This window comes from Gastrolobium bilobum, unplaced genomic scaffold (assembly GCF_033153095.1).
Source record: "Gastrolobium bilobum isolate Gb01-03AN ecotype WA unplaced genomic scaffold, APGP_CSIRO_Gbil_v1 utg9367, whole genome shotgun sequence".
Lineage (NCBI taxonomy): Eukaryota > Viridiplantae > Streptophyta > Magnoliopsida > Fabales > Fabaceae > Gastrolobium > Gastrolobium bilobum.
In genome coordinates this window covers 51846-76529 of record NW_026897500.1, presented here as the reverse complement: position 1 = coordinate 76529, position 24684 = coordinate 51846, and the positions used below count along the sequence as shown (strand labels likewise).

The window sequence follows — 24684 nt, the reverse complement described above, 5'->3', positions numbered from 1 at the left end:
TACATATACATGGTTCCAAAATACTCACCACAATCCCTTTTGGTCCAGGACCAAGGGCGACCCACAAAGCTCACGGTTCAGGGTTCAAATCCGCGGAAGGCAACCTACAATGACCATATACGGACCATCAAAACACAGTAAACCCACCAAATTCACAAAACGTTAATTTTCCTCCCCCACCAAGTGAGGTTTGGCCATTTAAGTGCAATTTTACAATTTATTTTTCTTTATTTTCTTTTCATTTTTCTAAAGCATCCTAAGGCTACCACAATGTCATTTTAGGTGCCACATTACATCTTACATAATCACAATCTCATTTTGCCATTTATTTCCTTCTAGGTTCAAATGCACCTCACACACAATCCAATTATTTTTCCTTAACTTCCAATGCATTCATTCAACATAGAGACAGGGGTCAGGTACTCTACCCTACACATCCCCACTTTGTTTAACAGCTTCTTTCTCAAGAATTATGTCTAGTGCCAATTCACCAGTAGAAGATTTGTAAAGGCAGCAGACCCACATGTCTAAGCCTTGATTAGTTCCAACTCTACTTCCTAAGGGCATTAACCGGATCTACCTTGGTAAGTGACCTATCCCTACATCAATTCTCATAATTAAGTTACTGCTACTCTTCTCGATCACATTAACCCCTTACGCAATTAGGTAACAACAGAATTAGTAAAGAATAACAGTTTCTGCTATCCAGCTATCTACACAACCACAAATGCAGGGAAACAACATAAACCTCAAGGGCAAGTGCACACCAGCAATTATTATTTAAATTTTACATGCTATCATTCACAGTTTAGATTATCTCAAAATATTCACATCAAGCATATATATATATATATATACACATATAAAACCGTGGTTATAATTCATAGAAAACAGAATTATTAATTCACTTTTAAGTCAAATAGCAATTTACTATTCCAATCCTAGTGCTCAGGCACAAGTGTACCCCGTGATAACCATGATTGTGCAAATACAACTTGCGCGACAGGGAGTTGATCAGGCTCACCACCTAGCAAGAGAATGGGTACAGCCATGCTTAATACAGTGTACTACCAGTTTCATCACACCTCTAAACATCAGGTAATTTTAACTAGTAACCCATTCACAGCTAAGTTCAAACAGCAACAATGCAACGAACATATACAAATAATCAATACAACCAGGCAACAACAATTCAGCAACCACATAACAACAACAAATATTTCATCAAATACAGAAACCTTGAATCAAAACTGCTCTGATACCATTTAGTGTAACACCCTCCCTTGTAGGCCTCCAAGAGAGTTGTTTGCTAAGCGGAATTAGAGTTCTTTTGTCATAATTAAGTACTGAAAAATCATTTTGATGTTGCTAATTAAAACTCGTAATTGAAATCGGATTCCTTACAAAAATCAGAGTATGCTTTCAAAATTTCTTAACTTGCTGAAAATAGTAATTTCCTGGCAGACGTTGCTGTCTTTAAAAATTCGTATAAAATCAGTTTCGACGATTCAAAAAATATTCCATATAATATAGAAAGAGCACGCCTGGGGCTTCGCGTGCATATAAAACAATAGTAAATCGGAGCTCGTTTGCCCCTCGTAACATAACTCGCAAAGTGCTCGCAAAACGGTTTACAAATCCGCACTTAAATAAAACGTCAGAAATTATTTTCGAAAAACGTTTCTAGAATTTATCTCCAAAATATTTGCTGATCATAAAAGTCTTAAAACAGTAGTAAAATCATAATCCAACAGTAATCCAAACTTCTCAAATTAATACAGTTATCCATCAAATAAACAGCAACAACAAAAGTCCAAACAACAGCACATAACAGCAGATATCTATATAATCATGACTTCATAAGCTCTTCCGTCCTCCTGCCATTTTGTAAAAATAGCAGCCCCAAAGGGGTGAGAAAAATCCCAGTAGTGTGGCAACAAAACCAGTAATGCAACAGTACTAACTAAATACAGAATTACAAAACAGTCGCATCATCAAGTTAAATCCGTCCAAGAATAATAATATCATAGCGTATATAACGCCTAGAGGTTGCGTATATAACGCCTAGAGTACGTTCATAGCACCATAGTGCACGTACATAACAAGCACAGTAGATATTCCAATTTGGCTCCTAACAAGAAGGATTCCAACTGCGGCCTATGCGGACTGAAGCCAAGTGTCCCATACCCTGGTACCGAAGGGATGACTATATGATGCGTGCTCAAGCGTATGCATACTTTTCACAATTATTTTCAGACAGAAACATGAAACTTATGCATGTATGCTATGTCATGGTTCACATACGAACATACAGTAAAAATCATGAATGTGTATGCATGACTAGATAATAATCAAGTTTATATATATACTTATGGATTCAATATCAAGATGCCGAAGAATAATTAATTCACAAGATAAACGGCATATCAAGTTCAAGAGCAGAATCCAAGTAATATTTACAAGAAACCGATCATGAGAGCAACGTTCACAACTCATACACCAGCTAGCAGTCACAAGAGGTAATACCGCCAGACACTTACCTCATACGTTCCAAATATTTTACCAGACAGCAGCGTATAATCCAAAGTGTCAAGGGTGTTGCGCACCTAACATATAGTGCATCAAAATCAGGATACGTTCAAACCATTCCTATAAATTACCAATAATTTCCTAACTTAAAAGCTCATGTACCCTATTCGGCCATCAATGGTCTTTTCCCTGAAGTGTTCTGACTTCAATATTAATCTTCCAACGTTTAATAGTGACTAACCACACCCAAACAGAACCAGTTTCACCATACAAATGACTCAAGACACTTAATTAAATTTTTAGCTTAACAAGGCCATGGGTGAGGGAAAGAAACGTCTAACCTCATGCTGTATTTTAATTTAAGAAGGACCTAGTTCATAACCAAATTTACCAAAACAGAATGGGTTTTAATAAATAAGGAGCTCATGACATTTATTCAAAATTTAACTCAACAAGACTAAGGGTGCAAGAATAGGGCTTGACAACATGCTGAATATTTAAATTAGAATAGGACTTAGCTCATAACAAAAGTTACCAAGTCAGAACTGATTTCATATAAACCAACATCAAGGATAATTTATTTAAAAGCTTATATACTCCCTTTAAGGTTGCGCTACTAGGGGTCAAAACATACAGTCCTCTTTATTTAACATCTTAACAATTTTAGATACACTATCTCAACCCCTAATTTTGTTAGAAGAGCATTTCAAGGCTCATTTTCTTTATGTTTTCATTCTAAAGTCTAAGGATAGAAACTGGCAGAATCTAAAAGAGCCAAAAATAAAAATACCAAAGTCATTTCCTAGGCATGCATCACGGTTTGGAGCAGAGGAAAAAGAAGAGAGGCTTTGTGCCTACCTCTTTGTAACACACAAGAAGAACCGATTTGAACAAAGGAGCAGCAACTCAGCTCTTTAAACGATGGTTGTGCGCACCAAGGGAGGGAGGAAGTTTCTTGAAGTCAATCCTACGTACAAGGGAATGTTTTCATCGCTAACGAGGTAGGGGGAAACAACTAAGATGAAAGCTCTCTCTACCTTTTAGTATCAAGGGTCTCGGCTGGACAAGAAGCAAAAGGAAGGAGTTCTTCAATGGTGATGGCTCACCAAGGTCACAGTTTCAAGGAGGAGAAGATGAAAGTGTTATACAATTTCTTTGGTGGTCTTTCCTTGGTCTCCTCTCAAGGTCATGTACGCTTAGGGAGGTTAGAAGAATGAGGATGAAGGTTTCTATTTTCTCTTGCTACACTTACCACTCACGGCTAGGAAGATTAGGGAAGAAGGGTTGTAACATTTTCTAGTGTATCTCTCCTTCAAACCAGCGCCTAAAAATAAAGAGGGAAAAGAATGAGACATCTTGATAAGGACAAAGCTTGCCACAAGTGCAGAATCCTTTAGACCTTAGTGGTTGCATGGCTGACCAAAGTTACTTTAGTTTGTACATTACAACAAGAAATCAGAATCCTCTTTAGTCCTTTTATGCGCAAGACTAGGCCCAATGGAGAGAGGTTTGTCATGTAAATGCTAGGCCAATGGGACCACATGCAATAAGTTTGCTTTCACCTAATTGGTTGCATGGGGAGGCAAGGGCTGACTTATAAGTCCTCAAAAGCCAACAATGGGTCAGAATTTTACACCCCCCCTATGCGCACAAGTGGCTAAAAGATAAGGTTGAATGGTTTTATATAAGGCAACAAGCAAGGTCAGCCTTTTATCTCTTCTAGGCGCTGAATTGAAAAGAAGCAAGGATAAGGTTTTCCATTTGTCATTCATGCAAACAAAAGGGAGCTAGGTGGCGCACATGCATTGGCATGAAGAGATTTATTTTGCCACCTAATGGACATGCAATGGCTGAGTTGAGATTTTCTTCTAGTGTTTGGAAATCAGAATTTTCTGCTCATTTTTCTACACCCTATGCGCACATGATGAGAGGGTACAGGAATGGATGAGGTCTTTTCCATGTGGCACATCTTGGCCAATGGGTAATGGATCATGATCCTCTTAAGCTAGGTACAAATTAGTTAATATAGAAGAAGAGGCTTTGGTCTGATTTAAGTCACTCCCTAAGGCCCTTAAGGCTTCAGCCCAACATAAATTAGAGATCAAAATTGTACAAGCCCAAGGGTGGTACTAACTTAGGTACATACCCATAAAATATAAATTCCCAAGTCTTATAATTATATTTAATTCTTTCTACAATTTGCTATAATTAATTCGTACATCTTTTCTAAGGCTTCACATGCCTAAAATAATTCCCCACCTATTATTATAATTCAAGTAAATTCACTAGCTCAATCTTAATTCCATGCTAATAACCATATAATTCGAAAGCCAAGCGAAGATTACATGTAATTCAGATTCTCTCACATGCATTCTTATTCCCTATAATATTTTATGTATTTTCCCCAATTATGTGGGATGTTACAGATATCCAATCCAATTTAGCAATGCAATGCATCATAACATCCTAATATTAAATTATATAAACATCCGTTCCTTCACCTGATGAGCAACTTTAGCACTAAAAGCACATGTTTAATATCTTTTTGACAAAAACACAGTGGGGAATGGATGGCGACGTAAGTCTTTGGAAAATGTATAAAAAGGGGAACGAATTTGGAACATTAAATACACCTGCTCCACTCATTTAATATGTTTGACCACTTTGCAGGAAACGTTGGAAAGAAGTTTACATAAAGCATAAGCGGTGCAGCAATCAAGCAAGAGGAAACGTGCGTAGCAGAGAATAAACGGTTCCTATTGGTTAAAGAGGAAGGCAAGGCATGGGGGGATGATCAGAAGGAAAGATAAATCTCAACAATAACTGTCCCATCCAGCCACTTGCGCCCCTCAAAGCACTGTTCACACCACCCTTTCCATGCAGTCAAGAAAACAACTCCAAGAGATTTACAAGCTTTCCATTCACTCTTCTGCCTATAAATAGGACGTCCCAGCACGAAGACAAGCATCGAATAATTTAAGAAGAGATCACTTAGTTTATTTTATAGTTTTCTTTGTATTTTTATATAGTTTTAACTTTAGTTAAGTGACAACATTTCTTCTTCATTCTGTATCACCCACTTGAGACTCCTCACAAGCAACAACCATATTCTCCACTTTTCATTTCGTTGTAATCAAGTTATTTTCATTTAAATACAAGTATTCTTTCTCTCCTTTCCATTCGTTATCTCTGAACTGAATCTCGGGTCTATGGGACTTCAGTCTGGAATAATTATGTTTAAACTAGTAGCCATGGGCTAAACTATCTGTGGAACGAAAAAACTACAAAGTTCTTAAAGACTTATTTTCAAAACTTTTGTATTTAAGCTTTTGGATTTCTCTGGTTAAGTAAGCTATATTCATTGTGTATCAATGGAAATTGAACATATACTCAGAAAGGAACTTCCCTAAGGAAGCGATTTCAGACAGCTTAACCAGAGGGGGAAGGTAGTGTTGTGGAAACAACATTGCTGGTTGCCTTAGGAATAAGGGGCCACCTCGTTCATTTTAAGGTCCTGTACCCAGTACCTCTTGGAGTCAAGGGAGCCATAGGAATATGGAAACTTGTGAGTCATCCAGTCCATAAGTTGAGGAATCAGATGTTGGCAGTTAAGAGACTGGAACAAAGACAAAAGTGTTAAGTCTTGAGTAGAAAGAATAATTATTTAAGAATGGAACAGTGAATCCGTTCCTTTTGTTAAAACTGTTTTACACCATCCATCCTGTTGTCTCTTAATTACTGTTATTACTATTTTTATTTTTCTGTTATTTGTTCAATCTTGTATCTATAACTCTCCAATGAATATTGATTTTCCTTCTCTCAACAAGAAGGGTATCATACATAACGAAGTGATGAACTGTTTGCTGTCAGATTGAACCTACTATCCTTAAGGAACGTTGTCAAGATAGTAGAGAACGTTTGACCAGACAGGTCAATTACTAACTTTTCTTTTCATTTTCATTCTTTGTAAAATAGTATAAGGCATTAATTAAAGTTCCATCCTCGTGGGAACGATAATCTGGACATTAATACTCCCATTTATTACTTGATGCGTGCACTTGCACACTTGGGTTGAAACTAAGAGAGCAACTGTGTTCTTTCTTAGTGAACTGAGGAATGTCTTCATCATAATATATTTTTCACCCAACAGCTTTTGACCCAACAATTTTTTGGCGCTGTTGTCGGGGATAGATACACTAAATTTTGTCCTTATTACTGTTTTAAGTACATACATATGCTGATATATATACTATATGTTTTATGGTTTATGAGTTAAGAGTCTGAAACAGATTCTCACCACTCTACTGAAATACCTGAATTTTTCTTTGATCTTGAGCCAGAACGTACCTTACATAGAAGGAGAAGTAATCTCAGGGAAAATAATTTTGAAAACATGGCTGATCATAAAAATAACAATGAAGGAGTCCCTCCTAAACAGAACTTTAGAACTTTGGCTGCTCCTTTCAGGAACAGACCAGAAAAGGGAGTAATCCTCCCTCCTGTAGCTCCTAATTTTGAATTAAAGCCCATCATGTTGCACATGATAAGGGAAGCTGGAGTCTTTCATGGACTCCCTGCAGAAGATCCTTACACACACCTCACAAACTTTCAAAACATTTGTGATAACTTCAAAGCTGAGGGTGTAACAGAGGAAACTATGAGAATGAGGCTATTCCCTCATTCTCTAGGCTCAAAAGCAAAAACATGGATGAAAACTCTCACCCCTGGATCCATACACTCTTGGGAGGAACTTTCTAACAAGTTCATAGAAAGGTTTCTCTCTATGTCTCGCCAAGCTGATGTTAAAGCAGAACTCTCTAACTTTAGAATGTTTTGTGAAGAAAATCTTTATGAAGCTTGGGAAAGATACAAGGACATCATCAGAAAATGTCCAAACCATGGGGTGGCGAGTTGGGGTGTTTTACAATCTTTTTATAAAGGCATAGATCATACTTCTCAATCACATTTAGACTTTGCTGCAGGAGGATATTTCTTTACAGGAACCCTTGAATCCAGGTATGAAATCATAGAAGGCACTGCAAAAAGATGTCTCCAATGGCCACTGGAACGAATGACCCCAGTAAGGAAGCCAGACATGCTAGAATTAGACAAACAATCTGCCATGGAGTCCTAACTGGCCACATTGATGAATGAGGTGAAGAATATGAAAGCTGATCAAGAGCAACCAAGGATGAAATTCTTACAACTCACAGCAACTGAGAGTGAACCATGCTCAGCCTGTGGTGACCTTCATGATTCAACAGACTGTCCATCTACTTCCTTGGTGTGTTATGCAGAAAAGTTTGGGAACATAAACTTCACCCAGGCTAGAGACAATCAGAATGCAGGAAGCAACAACAATCAAAACCCTGGAGGAACCATAGTGAAAGATCAGAACCATAATCCACAATGGAGACCACCCATGAACCAGAGTCAATACAATAATCAGCAGCAACATTATCAACAAGGCAGCAGAAATGGAGCATACGAACCACAAAGAAGAACCAATTATGGTCCAAGAGACTACTGATCAGATTATTATGATTAAGGATCGATTGAAGAAAGCTCAGAGCCGCCAAAAGAGTTATTATGATGCAAAGCATCGACCTTTTGAATTTTCTGAAGGGGATCATGTGTTTACCCATTTGTCTCCGACTACAGGTGTGAGGCGTGCTCTTGGAGTGAGGAAGTTGAGTCCTAGGTTCATTGGGCCCTACCAGATAATAAAGAGGGTTGGGCCTGTGGCGTACCAGCTTGTCTTACCTCCACATCTGTCAAATCTGCATAGTATTTTTCATATTAGCCATCTTCGCAAATACGTACCTGATGCATCCCACATTGTCCAGCAGGACGATATTGAAGTAAAGAAAGATTTGAAGTTTGTTGTGGGACCATTGAAGGTTCTAGCTCGTGATGAGAAAGTATTGAGGAACAAGGTATTCCCATGATCAAGGTACAACGGGAAGGTTTGACTCCTAAATACGCTACTTGGAAGCGAGAGAATGATATTCTCTAGCGTTATCCTGAGTTTGACGTCAGGTATGTGTTATGTCTTATGTTTGATTTTGTGGGAAAAATCCTTAAAATGTGAGGTGAATATAATAACCTTCACTAGTAGTTGTGGATTTAATATTGAAGAATAATTAGAAGTAAAAGAAATAAAGTCACCTTAGGTGAAAAAAGAGTTAAAATGACAGTTAAGGGGTAAAAATACGGATAAGCAAAGTTACCCGAAAAGTGAAAGTAAAGTTAGAAATATGACTAGAAAAATATTCTAGTCAAGTGGGTAAAGTTTGGTAATGAATGGAGGAGTGTAGATAGATAAGTGGTTACCCAGTTAAAGTAACTTAGCCTATTTAACTTTTTGGACACCGTAGCACTCCCTATTTCTTCTTCCATTCCCGTGAGCGCCTCTTTCTTTCTTTCTCCATGGAAGCTTAAGGGTTTCATTTTCTCTCCTTTGATTTCTCACTCTACAAGCATCCAAATCATTAAGTGCATTACACGAAATTCATAGTAAATCACCTAATGAATCCATTCTACCACTTAGTTTGAGCTAAAATTGCTTGTGGAGAGAGTTCTTCCCCATCCCCAATTCATGGCACTATTCACCCAAGTGAAAAAGTGTGGATTTTGAGTGAGCAAAGCTTAGGTTTTGTTCTTTGGACCTTGGATAAGTGATTGGAGGTAAGAAATCTCTATTTCCATGGTTGGATTTTTATGATTTAAGTCTTGAAAGTTTGAAGTATGTTTTGGTGGGAAATAATTGAGTTAGAAATTTGAAATTGATGATGAGTTTATGTTGTTTAGGAAGTTATAATGAGAATTAAACATTAACATGTGTTGGAAAATTGAAAATTCCTATTGCACCTCCCTCCCCTAGGTTCGGCCATGATAGGTTAAGTAGGGTTTATTGTGCAAAAAATTTAATTACATGGATTGTGAAGGTGGTATGTTGGTGTAAATGGGGATTTAAGTGTGAAAATGAAAATACCAAAGTGGGAAAAATTCTATGGTGTTGTACACCTATGTTTCGGCCTATAGGGTGATTTAAGGATGAATTATGTCCACGGCCTTATGAAGAAAAACGGCATGAATTATGTTTAAAATTTTCAAGCGGATACCTAGTTAAATTAGGAGCCAAGTGAGGGTTCTAGGAACTATTGGTTTTGTTAATTGAATTGTTGCAAATTCCTAGCCATTCCTAACTTTGGTTTCGGCCATTTAGGGTCTTTGGGGATAAGGTGTGATTAATGTTGGAAAATGGTCTAATAAGAGAATTTATGAAAGTATGGTCTGGACTTGTGTATTGGCATAGGATTGGCAAAAATGTAATGAAACGAAAGTAAGCGATAAAATGTATGCCTTATGTAAAATCTCGGCATGGTATCGTTTTATTGATTTTTGTTTTGGATTCTTTCTCTAGGTGTGCCTAGGGACTGAAAAGGGTTTGGATCCTGTTGAAGCTATATAACTAACTTGTGTTACAAGTAAGCGGATTGGTAAAGCTTCAAGAGGTAAGCTCTATGTTTAAGGAGTCTTTTCTTGCTTGAGTTCTCCACCATGGTTAGTGAACTATGGTTGGATTGTATGATTGTTTTTGATGCTTTGTATAGATGCATTCATATAGAGCTATTTGATAACATGATATGATTTGTGTTGATGTGAATTCTATATTGATCTTTGGCCATTGATTGTATTGTACACCGATGTCTGCTTGGGGTTCTCCCTCGGGACTGACGGTGTACGCCTCTGATATGTTCTGGTTCCGCTTGGGGTCTTCCATTAGGAACACGTGCGTTGATTTCCGCTTGGGGTCCTCCCTTGGGAATGACTGCGTACGCCTCTGATAAGATATGTGTATATGTTTTGTTTAGTGATGATATCTGTTATATGTTGCTTTGTATACTCTGTATCTGACTTTCATGCAGGAGTGAACCCAAGGGTATGGAGAAATCTCTATAAACCTGGAGCTTATTGAGATTTGTTATCTCACCCCTTTTTGGGGACATCATTTCAGGTTCTCAGATCCCCGATGAGCCCCCACTAGGCAGGGACACGACCCGTGGTTAGGGGTGCTTCGACGGACCCGATTTTGAGTAGCTGGAGGCTACTGTATTTTGGAGTATATTTATGTTGTTTCGTATTCCATTATTTTGTGGTGGATCATGATGTCTGATCCTTCATTTTGTATATGGCCTGTATATGATTTGTACATGTTTTCTGTTTTGATGCATGTACAATTATGTATTCAGGCATGTTTATATTACGATGTAGTATTCAGTTATATGCTTACCTGTTGGATTTGCATGCTGTTAGACATAGTGGCACGGAGCCAAGTTATGCATGCGCCCCTGGATGGGTATATAGTCCTATATGGATAGTTGGTGTTTCTGGAATCCTATATGGTATAAATTGTTTATCAGGAACCCTTGAGATCGAGATTTGCAAATCCCCAGTTGTCCGATTTACAGAGGTTACTTTGTCCGATTTTCATCTCCGTCAAATAAGAATTAAATTAGAAGAAGTATGTAATGTGTTATGTCATGGGAAAAAGGATTAAAGAAAAAGAAAAAGTTAGCTCGTATTTTCGTAAGTTAAGTCTTCCATTGTTTCTGTTTGTATCATATGTATGTTAATTGAACCGGCTCGAGACGGGATGTTACAACAACGAGCATAACAACCTTATGCTCCATGGAGATAAAGATTTAGCTTTTGGTAAAAGTTTAATTGGAGATCGTCAAGGGCAATGGTACTTGCTGGTACATCAGACAAAGTTTTCCTATGACGGATCACAAATGCGATCATTGATCCAAACTACAGATGAATATACCAAGCATATCAAAGAATTGCACTTCCAAGTCCTAATCTTAATTAGGAGATTTGGTGATATTGTACCAGAAGAGTTACCACCTGGGTTACCACCTGAAGAAGTTCATATCAATGAAGACGAAGCAGATTCGAGGGTGAATCTTTTTCAAGTGGAAGAACATGATGCACCCGAGCTGACTTGCTTGGTTTGGGCTTTTCCATTATTTATTTCTTTATTTAGGGAATTTTAATAATTGCTAGTTATTTCCTTTTTGTTATTTTAGATTATGTTTGACTGTGCGTTGATTGTGCGTTATCTTCTTTGATTGCGCATGATTATAGTTATTTACTTTTTTTGTTATTTTATTTTTGCCTATTTAAGGCTCGGAGAACCCTATTGTTATTAGGTTGTTTTTGGTTGAAGAAAATTAAGAAAAGATGAATAGTATTTTCTCGCAATCCTTGTGTTCGTTCTTATTTCTGTTTAGCCAATTGATTACTGCTCCAGCATTAGAATAAGGAAGGGCCTAAGAGCCAAGTGGGTGAGTCTCTCTTAGTTAGGCCTTGTTAGTTAAAGGCTTTAAGATGGTTAGTTAGCCCTCTAACTGCAGTAGCATAGGTTTTGTGTTAAGATTGCACTTCTACCTCATTTTCTGGTCCAGTTCTATCACATAGATCATGATTGGATATTTGGATAGATGTCAAAGGAAATTGATTGTGTTATTGAATATTGTGTTTCCTCTAGTGCTTACATTGGAAAAACCCACAATAACTATGACATGCAAATCATTGGTTGGAGCTATTCTGCCGATTATATACAATAAGGTTCTTCAATTGAGCTAGTTTCAATTTTACAATTCATCATGGGGTAAAATCTGTCTGGATATTTTTGTTCAGTGAAGTGGTTGTTTTTCTGTTAGTAGCTAAAACTAATGGTTTTAATTCCAAGTATATGAATGGTTTTGCGAAATATTTGAACTTGTGTTTATTCTTTTAAGAGTAGTATTGCACATTGCTATGATGGCAACGAAACAAGTATGCAAATTTGCATACTGTACTAGTGTACTGTAACAGTTTTAAACAGACATAAATCATCACACATTTGCATTACCATGGTCTTAGTATTCCTGGAAGATGTGTCAGGCAACATCATACATGGGTACTTCCTGAATCCATTTTTGTTACAACTCAATAGAATGATCTGAAAACAGCCGTTAGACCAATTATTTGAGTGTCTGAATTTTATCATGTAGGAAACCTGCTATCCTTTGTTCTGAGGTTCTTGAAATACGCTTCTTGTTAATAGTTGTTTAATCCTCCTAAAGAAATCTAATGGGTCAATTTTATTGTTGCTAGATAATATTATTAGAGCATGATATGAAACTTTAACTTCTGCTGGTGTTTTTGGGATGATTTTGGAAGGCAAGTCACACGTATGTGTGGCATGACACATCAATGGTTTTGTCAGTAACACACAGCAATAGTAGTGAGATATATAAATATATATTTTTTACTTCGTATAGAGATTCTGAAAATTGTTTGTACTGTGTTGTTATTTATTTTGGCTTTTTTTTTTCTTTGATAATCTTGGATTTATATGCTGCCTAACTGATAGGAACTGGTAATTCAAAGACCAAAAGGTAGGACAAAGTTGAAGTAGTGTATTGAATCTAAAATAGCATAATAAAAGAGATATTTTTTTTTTTTTTTTTTTATATATATAATACAAGAGATTTGGGTTATACTCTGCAGTACTACCCAATACAAGCCTTCTTTTCCTCCAAGCCATCCTTGATTCCTTGGTTTTAAACCCTCCCTTAATAACTGAATTATACTATCCATCCACCCATAGGCTGCCAGCAGGACTAGTTCGAAAGGCTCAAAGTAACTTAACTCTTTCACTCTCCTTAGGTGCTTGCTATTTTATTCTCAGCCCTACTCTTATTAGTCTAGAAAATGTTTATCAACCTCAACAAAATTTTCCCAAGAACTCCCATAAGAAAGAAATCACATAAAAAACTTCTAACCTCGGAAAGAGAAAATGAAAACTAAAAAAACCCTGCTTAACAATAAATGGCTCCTCAGCAAGAATTAAAGCACCAATAAAACAACACAAAATACAATAGCGTTATTGTATTAACAACAATTATAAATTTCACGAACTTTTTTGAAATGATTCATGCTAGAATTACTAATAGAGTGACTAAATACAACAGGATCGGAACCAAACTGTGATGACTGATGAACAACCAATGAAGACTCAATTAGAGGCCGGGGCGTCAAAGAAAAGGTTTCTAACAGTTTTAAAGACAAAACAACCTTATACCTCAATTACACGTTCGCTTTCTTTTCGACTTCTTGTTTTCAGTTAAAGCCCCTCCTTTCTTCTATGTTCACATCTCCCCTTGCATCAAAGACCGTACATGTAATCTCTTTGGTACTTCCACAGTTAGTGCTGTTTTATTAAAGTAAGAAAAAAGTCAAAGTAGGTAACATTAACTGAAGATGTTTTCACCAACAGGTGCTGAAGTTGGGTTGCTTTTATTTTCACTAATAATTCTAAAAATATCACTTTATTTTTAATTGAATTTTTTATTTTTGAGAATTTACAGAACACAATGATAAAATAATAAAACTACCTTTACAGATTATTAAAAATAAGATACGAAGTGAAAATATGGTGTAATTATTAGTAAGAAGATATCAACGAGAAACAAAAAAGTTTTCATAGCTATATTTCAATCTTCTTCTGTTTCTTCTAATGTTTTGAGAGATAGATATTAAAACAAGTTTAATATATCCTATACAAATAATGGTGGGTCCAAGTAACGTTGCTTATTTTTTTTTTATTTTTTTTTTTAAAAATCTATGAATAAGGAAAATGAAAGGATCAAAATTGATATTGATTTGGCACACGAAGAATTGATAAGGTTCTGTACTAGTTTAAAGCTATTGCTGGTTTCATTTGACTTTTTTGTATATCTCCAATTAAACTCAAATTGAAACCACTTATACAATTGAACCCAATAACATTATTGTAAATCAATTTTGAAGTTCATGAGAATAAATGTAAGTGAAGCTACAATGTTCATGCTTCATCACCACTCCAATTATTCTTCACCTTTGGACCTGTGGGTCCTTCCGCTCCCAGCACTTCCTTTGGTAAACTCTTTACAAAATTTTCAAAAGCAGATTTTAGCTTCCCAGACAACAACTTCTCCACCTTCTTCAACTCATCATCTATACTGTAATCAGTTTTTGGACCCCATTCCCTGAAATAGTTCAACCAAGCTGGCTCTACAACTGCAGATCCTAAATACTCTGCACAAACCAATTCATATGTCCCCATATCCATGACTAAGTCACCCTTAGAAGTATCATTTCTTATACCTGTTCCATTTGTCCCTTGCAGAACAAGGCCAGGATGTGGGTATGATGCATGACCATGCAAGGAAGAATAAACCACAGGTTTGCTCCAACTTTGGAACTCAAGCTGAGAGGCATCCACCCATGTACCCTTATTATGTTGTGAGAAATAGACCTGCCATAGTTGACCATTGAAGTTGCTTACCCTTAATGTTACATGTTCCCAATCACCAACATGTTCACCTATTTTCCCCAAATTAATAGTAATGAACTCTACTATTGCTCTAGCAGGTCCATTAAATGGGTAGAAGACCCACATGGCTACATCAGTGAAGGTTCCTCCAAGCATTGGTTTCACATGTACATAAGCTTTGGAACTTTGCAAATCTCCTTTCTTGACCCTCTCTTTGTTGGCTTCATCAGCAGGCAGGTCTAGCCAATATGCACCATCATTGTTAGGATCCTGAGGAAGGTTAGTGCCATTTTGTGCTATAGGGACAGGATTTGACTCTTGCCCTTTCTTGTATAATAGTCCTCCATTGGAGAAAAACCAATTGACAGAAGAAGGTAAGTATGCTTCATCAGGATGCAAGTACATAGATGGAGAATAAGCTTGGAGTATTGCATCAATTTGTCGTAGATTAGGCATGTATTTTGTGTTAGCATTGATGTTTTTCAAACATGCTATAGATTGAAGGCTAGTACTCCCACCATTTTGTGCAACAAAGGTGCCTACACGAACACCAGGAGCTTGAGTTCCCCTATTGCTTGGTCTCACATCATAAACATTGAAGCCACTTGGATCACTGTCCTTGCCTGTTCCCCAAATCCATGAATATGTCTCACCTTGGTAAGTGAGGTCTGACCTGACACACCTGATTTTATCAAGGGAAGGCTTATCTGGTGTGGTGGTGACAACATGGCCTAAAGCTTTATAGCCATTAGGTGCTATTGGTAGCCAAACATAGCCAGGGAAATCTTGGGTAATGGAAAGAGATGCACTGTTCCATACAAGTGTGTAATCAACTGGTTGCTTTAATGTGCCATTGGTGGTACTTGAAGACACATCTTTTGCCACAAGAACCCATCCAAATTGAGGTTTGTTGTTTGGTTGGCTGTAGCTACCCAACATAGAGAATCCTTGAGGTATTACTCTTGGTTCAAACATTGTGAAACCTTGATTGTCTGGTCCACCATCATAGGCAGCCCAAACTTTGTTGAATGTTGTTACTTGAGCCACTTGCAGCCCACCCAGATCAATGGTTCCATTTGCAAAACCATCACCTGCATGTGACAATTCAGCATTAGCAATACTTCTGCATTTACTAGAATATATCATAACAAGAAGAGGAAATGACAATCATATAATGGATACCTGGTGGCCAAGCATTTGTTTCAGCAGGAAGCTTGAATATGGTGGCAATGGGGAGAGCATGCTTTTTCTTGAAGAGTTTCTCTGCACCAGAACATGTGGTAAGACAATTACCCATTGTTGAGTGTCAATGTATGGAGAATATGGGCTATTATATAATACTGGCGATTTTTGCAAGAAGTGTATTCCTTTAAGGATAATTGTGAAGGTAGAAAGGTCTTAATTTAACAATAAAATACAAGGGATGCGCCAAGGATGAGTCGTACAAGGAAGCTAGTTTGGCTACACAGATAAGCTTCTAAACAATGTTCAACTTCACTTGTACACCAAGCTGTTCATTAAAGGACTTGCTTGTGTTGTTTACCTTAAATCCCTTTTCATGAAGGGAGATGACAATTTTCATGTGACTCAGATGAGGGGCATGCATCTATGGGGTTCTCTTTCTCCTTATATTTAGTTTTTGTTTGTTTGGCTAACTAGATAACACTAGGTACCTACGGTCCCATGAGTTCATATTTGTATGTCCCAAACATCCCTCTTATAATGAGATGGGAAAAACAAAATTCTTTTGAATTTATGTTCAAAACACATTTAAATTTGTTTTTGCATGGAATATCTTGTGGTGGTTGTGAAATTATCTTCAGCATTGTATTTGCTGCACTTTGTACAGTGCAAAACAGGGTACTCTGTTATGCATGGTTAAATGCATAGTTATATGTTCATTATATCAACAAATAGTAAAAGGGAAAAGTGTCTATCATTTTAAATTACACAACTTACATCCTTTCACTCTCACAAAGAGGTGGGACCCACACTTTTATTTTTTTTTGTGAACTCTCTCTCCTCCTTTATCTATCTCTTTCTCTCTCTTAAAATGACACAACTTTACATCCTTTAAAATTATACACACTTTTCCCATAGTAAAATAGGCAAAAGTTGCACAAAATAATTTAAATATCAATTTCAAAATAAACAGGAAAAGTTGAAATACGAGGCATGATAGGCAATTGACAAGCAAATTTTGAGAACACTTTGGTTAATTTCTGTTGTATGGACCACTTTTTTTCATAAAGAATTACATGATGTTTTAAAGAATCGAATCTCTACAAGTTTAAATTGATACGGCTTATTAACTTAGTTAAGAAGAAGAAAGTAAAAGTACAAATTAAAAAAACTGTTATCATTGTCTTTTCAAACTACAGGATCCTTTAGTAGTAAACTAATCATACAGTTCAAGTTAGCAATATGTGCAAGGAAGTATCTTATATAACACAATTTAACAAGAAACTAAATTAAGCAAAATGGACTACAAGTAGTGATTGTCTTATATAGCTTTTAGGTGGTGTTTGGTTGGGAGTTTTTTAGAGGATATCTATCTTTCTCAAGTATGGCTTTTAAAAATACCATGTTTGTTTTAACGTTTTTCACCAAAAACCCATCTATCCAATTTGTCTGGATTTATGAGAAAGATAGATATCCGCACTGTTTAGAAACTCAATTTGGAGGTGGGATTTTTCGGAAAACCGGTTATCTGACTTTTAATGCACTGTTGATTTCATAAAGTTACCTAATTTTTCCAGTAAAGTTTTTCCCCACCAAACAACTTTTTTTTACATTTTTCTACTATCTCACTTTATCTATCTTTCCAATCATTTCTCTATCTATCTCATTTTCTTACTATTCCAAAAAAATTTCCTGAACCAAACGTCCTCTTAGATTCGTTGAAACGGGGATATTCCAAAAATATCCAAAAAAGTGGGGATCACAATGAAGTGACTATTTGCAGATAAAGTTAGCACGGAATGCTAATCATATATACTAATCGAATTTATGAAAGTTGTTTGGAAAAATCTACAACGTGAATACTTGTTTAATAATAGGTTGATTTTTCCTCACAGATCCTAATATTTATGCATATAGAGTTGTTTCTATCATTTTTATACAACTCTAATTCATGTATAAAAATTTAACTAATTGCTGCTCAAAAATTTTTATTTTAAAATATGGGGAGGGTTATATTTATAAACTATTTCTTTACAAACTCTTACAAATTACAATATGTTCTCTCGAAGAACACTAGGTTACACTATATTTTCCCAGGAGTACATAGTGTAATTTGCAACAATTTATAAAAAAAAATTGTAAACGGATCATTTTTCTTAAAATATATATCATACTAAATTTTGGTACTCTTAGTTATTATTTGGCATAAATTAAACATTTTTTGGTTCAATACTACACTTACAAAAGATAATTGTATGGATAATTTTGAAAAATTATTTATTTTTATTTATTAAAACTAATTTCGCAAAATTCATTGTTATTTTTCTATAAAAACACATCGGGTTCTGACACCTCAGAGCATTTTATTTTTTATAATTTTTACAAAAGAAGTAAGAATTTTCAGTCATTGCTAGAAAAGTAGATTCCTACAATAGTAATCAATAATACTAATTGGACAACTTCTATGTTTTAAGTACCTGTGCAGCATAATAATAACAGAAAAATAATTTTAAGAAAAATAAAATAAAATCATATGACACCACTTATCCTCAAATAATGTTGCTATATCCCAATATAGATGACGTGGAAAGAAAGGATAACAACCTTTAGTTTCTGTTAGAAGAGTTAGTTACATCTCTTATTCCTCTGTAACCACTTTTCTTTTCTTTCCCTTCAGTATAAATACTGTAAACATTGTGCATTGTAATCACTTTTTGATTTAATGAAGTTTTCTAAGCATTTCCAGATTATCAAGATGGTATCAGAGTTCTAAGCTCTGGCCATCTACCACCTTCCGCTACCTTTTTTTTTTTTTTTTTTACTCTCTGTTCTTGATAATGGCAGAACCAAATCAACAACCTATCCACATCAACCAAAATCAAAATCAACAAGTTTCTGATCCTTATTACCTTCATCCAAATGAATCACCTTCGTTAGTTCTCGTTTCTCCATTGATGAACTGGAAAAATTATCATGCTTGGTCTCGTGCTATGAAAGTAGCCTTGATTTCTAAGAACAAACTGGTGTTTGTTAATGGCAGCATCACAGCACCTTCAGAAACCGATCCACAATTTGCTGCGTGGGAGAGATGTAATACGATGGTGCTTTCTTGGCTTCATCGTGCCATTGAAGAATCCATCGTTCAATCAATCATATGGATCGAACAAGCCTATGAGGTATGGAATGATCTGAGAGATCGATTTTCACAAACTGATAATTTTCGAATTTCAGATCTTCAAGAGGATCTGTATCAAACGAGTCAAGGTGATAGATCTGTTTCTGATTATTTCACAAATTTAAAAGCACTTTGGGATGAGCTTAACAACCTGAGACCGATTCCACCTTGCACCTGTGGAAGTTTGATTCGTATGCGTGAAAACAAAGATGCAGATCATGTTATCAGGTTCCTAAGAGGTTTAAATGAGCAATTTGCTCAAGTTCGTTCCCAAATTATGTTAATGTCTCCTCTTCCAAGCATTAATAAAGCTTTTTCTCTGATTGTTCAACAAGAGAGACAGTTGCAAGTTGATGTACATACTGGAACTGTAACTGAAGCGAAAGTTTTTGTGAGTTCATCAGAAAATTCACGTGGTCGTGGATCCGTTTACAGAGGGAGAGGAAGATTTAATGGAGGTAGAGCACAACAAAACATAGGAAACAAGTACTGCACGAATTGCAAAAAGACAAACCACACTATTGACACATGCTACTTTAAGCATGGCTTCCCTCAAGGTTACAGAACCAGAAATAATCAATTTCAAGGTACTAGCAATGCAGTACAAACTGAAGGAAGCAATGCAATGCTTGTGGATCAAGACAATACAGCAAACTCACATATGCCTGTTCCAAGAGAGAAATACGAAGAGTTCATGACTTATATGCAACAGTCAAAATCTACACATGTTACCAACATGGCTCAGACTGGGTTGGCTGATGAGAATTCTCCTATTACTGGTAAGCATTCAACCAAATGGCTTCTTGACACAGGAGCTACATATCATATTTGCTATATTCGATCTGCTTTTTCATCTTTACACAAGATTATGCCAATTTTTGTTTTCTTGCCAAATGGATCCTCAATTACTGCAACATATTCTGGTAGTGTTCATATTTCTCCTTCACTGAGTTTAAGGAATGTGCTCTATATACCAGAATTCAAGGTTAACCTTTTGTCTGTTACAAAATTGCTTGAAGATACTGACTGTTTTCTGCTTTTTCATGCTTCCCATTGTGTGATTAAGCAGAATGTCACTTTGAAGATGATTGGTACAGCTAAGCGAATGGTAGGACTTTTTGTTTTGGATACTGTTTCTTCCAAACCAGTTTCAAGATTTCAGAACTGTAATAGTTCTTTTCAATGTAATAAAGATGATTCTTCCTTATGGCATCTTCAATTAGGCCATATTTCAGAAAGTGTTTTGAAGCATGTTGCTTCTCAATTTCCTTTTGTACCTAATATAGCTGTCAAATCGTGTGATATATGCCATTTTGCTAGGCAGAAGAAGCTTCCTTTTCCCATTAGCACTTCTCATGTTAATAAACTGTTTGACAGATTGCATGTGGATATTTGGGGACCGTTTTCAGTTCCTTCTCTTCAAGGATATAGATACTTTTTGACCTTAGTTGATGAGTTTTCTCGTTTTACTTGGGTTAGATTCATGGTATACAAAAGTGAATCTAGAAAGCTTCTACAAAGTTTTATTACATGTCTTCAAAACCAGTTCCAAGTGTCTTTGAAAAGGATTCGAACAGACAATGGAAAAGAATTTTTAATGTCAGATTTCTATTCCCAAAGAGGCATAATTCATGAAACTAGTTGTGTGGAAACTCCACAACAAAATGGGTTGGTGGAAAGAAAGCACCAACACATTATGAATGTGACTAGAGATCTAGCATTTCAAGCATCATTGCCACATTCTTTATGGAGCTATGCAGTGTCTCATTCAGTTTTCATCATTAACATCTTGCCAACTCTCTTATTAAACCAGAAGTCTCCTTATGAGATTTTATATTCCAGGCATCAAGGTTCTTAACACACCTCCTCTCACTACCCTTCGAGTTTTTGGTTGTTTGTCCTATGCATCCACCTTATTATCTCATAGATACAAACTCTCCCCTAGAGCTAGAAAATGTGTATACATAGGTCAACCAGAACATACAAAAGGCTTCCTTCTTTATGACCTTCATTCCAAGACAATTTTTATTTCTAGAAATGTAATATTTCATGAATCCAATTTTCCATTTGGTATTCCAACATCATCTCAACTTCCTGATTCATCCCAATTCACCCTTTTCCCTGATTCCAATCCCAATCCACCTGACTTTTCACAACCAGAACCAATTTCAACCCCAATTACAGATATCCACAAACCTGATGTTCCAGCTTCAATTTTTACTGATATTCCAGCTCCCACCAACCCTGATCCACCTCTTCGCCGTTCCATCAGAACTACAACCACACCTACTTACCTTCAGGATTTTCACTGTAATTCTATTCACACCAACCATTCCTCCATTAAATATCCCCTCCATGATGTTCTCACCTATGCTCACTGTTCTGCACATTTGAAAAAATTCTGTTTCAATGTAACCTTACAGATTGAACCCAAAACATATAGAGAAGCCATTAAACACAATTGTTGGCAAGATGCCATGAAAACTGAGCTGCAAGCTCTTGAGTTGAACCATACATGGGAATGAGTTGATTTACCTCCAGGAAAGATGCCTATCGGTTGTAAATGGGTTTACAAAAATAAGTATAATGCTGATGGTACACTTGAAAGACACAAAGCCAGGCTTGTGGCTAAAGGTTACACACAAGTGGAGGGAATTGACTACTTTGATACTTTTTCTCCAGTTGCTAAGTTAACCACAGTTCGAGTTTTGCTTTCTTTAGCTGCTGCAAATAATTGGTTCATTGAACAATTGGATGTCAATAATGCATTTTTGCATGGAGACCTAAATGAAGATGTTTATATGGTCATTCCACCTGGTCTCAGCAGTCACAAGCTACATCAAGTTTGTAAGCTCATGAAATCCTTATATGGACTTAAGCAAGCAAGTAGGCAATGGCACCATAAACTTACAACAGCTCTAAGTTCTCTTGGATACATCCAATCAGCAGCCGATCATTCATTATTCACCTTCAAAACTGGTATTCATTTTACTGCACTTCTTATATATGTTGATGTTGTTGTTTTGACTGGCAATAGTATGAATGAAATCACACGGGTCAAGTCATTTCTGGATAACCAATTCAGAATCAAGAATCTTGGATCCTTAAGTTTTTTCCTTGGTTTGGAGATATCTCGTTCCAAGAAAGGTATCATTCTGAATCAAAGGAAATATGCCCTTGAACTCTTATCTGATAGTGGCTTACTAGCAGCCAAACCTGCCAAAACTCCCATGGATTCTTCTTCTAAGCTTAGTCATTCAGCTAGTGTTCCTTTGACAGATCCTTCTTCTTATCGTCGATTGGTGGGAAGGCTCATATACCTCACAACTACTAGACCCGATATTGCATTTTCAGTACAACAACTAAGTCAATTTGTCTCCTCCCCTACAGACCTACATCATTCTGTTGCTATGAGAGTTCTTCGTTACATCAAGGGTTCGCCAAGCAATGGTCTCTTCTTTTCATCCACCAATGAACTCAAATTATCAGGTTTCTCTGATTCAGAATGGGCATGTTTCCCAGATACACGCCGTTCAATCACTGGTCAATGCGTTTTTCTTGGATCAACACTTGTTTCCTGGAAATCTAAAAAGCAAACGACTGTGTCTCGTTCTTCCTGTGAAGCGGAGTATCGTGCTCTTGCTAGTTTGTCGTGTGAATTGCAATGGTTATCTTATCTTCTTCATGATCTTCACTTTCCTCTGTCACAACCAATATCCGTACACTGTGATAATGCTTCGGCTATTTACCTTACACACAATGCCACTTTCCATGAACGCACCAAACATGTGGAGTTGGATTGTCATGTTGTTCGAGAGAAGGTTGCCCAGAAATTAATTCATCTACTCCCTGTTCCTTCATCTGCACAGATTGCAGACCTGTTTACTAAGGCTTTGTCAGTCACTGCCTTCAACAATGTTGTTTCCAAGTTGGGTCTGATGGATATCCTCAGCCCCACTTGCGGGGGGGTGTTGCTATATCCCAATATAGATGACGTGGAAAGAAAGGATAACAACCTTTAGTTTCTGTTAGAAGAGTTAGTTACATTCCTTAACAACTTTGAGTTTCTGTTAGAAGAGTTAGTTACATTTCTTATTCCTCTGTAACCACTTTTCTTTTCTTTCCCTTCAGTATAAATACTGTAAACAGTGTGCATTGTAATCACTTTTTGATTTAATGAAGTTTTCTAAGCATTTCCAGATTATCAAGAAATAAAGCTACCTACCTGTGTAGCCTATGAATCTGCCAAAGTGCCATCCAACAAATGTCACTAATTAACATGGAAAAGTTTGTATAGGTATGACTCATGTGCTACCCCATTTAAAGTTTAAACTCTTTTAACTGTGTCAGGTTAGCTTTATAATAATCATTTTTTATTAACTTTTTAATTTAATATAAGCTAAATTTTCTTTTAAATATGTACAATAATATTGTACATTCAATTGTAATAAATTTTTTTTGAATAATATGAAAAATTTATAAAAAGCTATAAATGATAGGTTGAAATATTTTTCAGATCTGTATACCAAAAAAAAATAAAAATTAAAGAGGAGATATGATAAACGGACTCAAAATGTATGTGTTTCTCACAGTCCCCAATTGAGTTTCTTAAATAAAATATTATAAAATAAATTAAAGGAACAAACCATAATACATTACACACACAAAAATATCATGCATAATTTTATAATAATTTTTTCTTTGGTGAATAAATGTTCTTTTAAATATGCACAATATTATATATTCAACTATAATCTACAAACTTTACATATATATAATTTTTGGGAAAAGTAAATCTTATGTAGTAGGAGAATTCAAATCTCTTGTCATAAATATATCAAGTGTGAGACTCACCTATTTAAAAAAAACAAAAAAACAAAAAAATAAGTGACACACCTTTTTATGATATGTGTAAGAAAGATTTATTTTCTAATGCAATGAGAAAAATAAACCCCGTAATTTTTTATGTCTAATATTTACGCATACTATCATCTTTTCTGTACATAGCTTTGGCAGCCAACGTCTAAAGCGATATACCATGTGTTTTTCACAAAATGACATTGCGTAATGTTATATTTATTTTTTTTTTACAAATTCTTACTAGTTTATGTATTTCGGAGAGTAAAAAAATATATATTATGATATATATTAAGAGAAAAATACTTATCCTTTTAAATGACACAACTTATATCCTTTTACTCTCATAAAGATATGATACCCACACCTTTATTTTTTTTTGTCAATTCTCTCTCCTTCTTTATCTATCTCTTTCTCTCTCTTAAAATGACACAACTTTACATCATTTAAAATGATACACATTCTTCCCATATATTAAACACAAAACCCAAAGTATATACCATGTTTTTATGTGATGTTTTTATCAGGGATCTGAATCAATGAACAAAAGAAAAAAAATGACAAACATCAA

General features: G+C 36.0%; 1 protein-coding gene across 1 annotated transcript; it reads right to left on the bottom strand.

The window, feature by feature from the left end:
- Nucleotides 1–14428: 14428 nt before the first annotated feature.
- LOC133307450 (hypothetical protein At1g04090-like) lies at nt 14429–16124 on the bottom strand. The gene has a single exon (XM_061507959.1). The coding sequence runs from the start codon at nt 16043–16045 to the stop codon at nt 14429–14431; it is 1617 nt and encodes a 538-aa protein (XP_061363943.1). The 5' UTR covers nt 16046–16124.
- Between the last annotated feature and the right edge of the window lie 8560 nt (nt 16125–24684).

What these genes read in the sequence shown, in the direction of transcription:
- LOC133307450 (XM_061507959.1), bottom strand. Translation starts at nt 16,045, where the DNA reads ATGATATATTCTAGTAAATGCAGAAGTATTGCTAATGCTGAATTGTCA.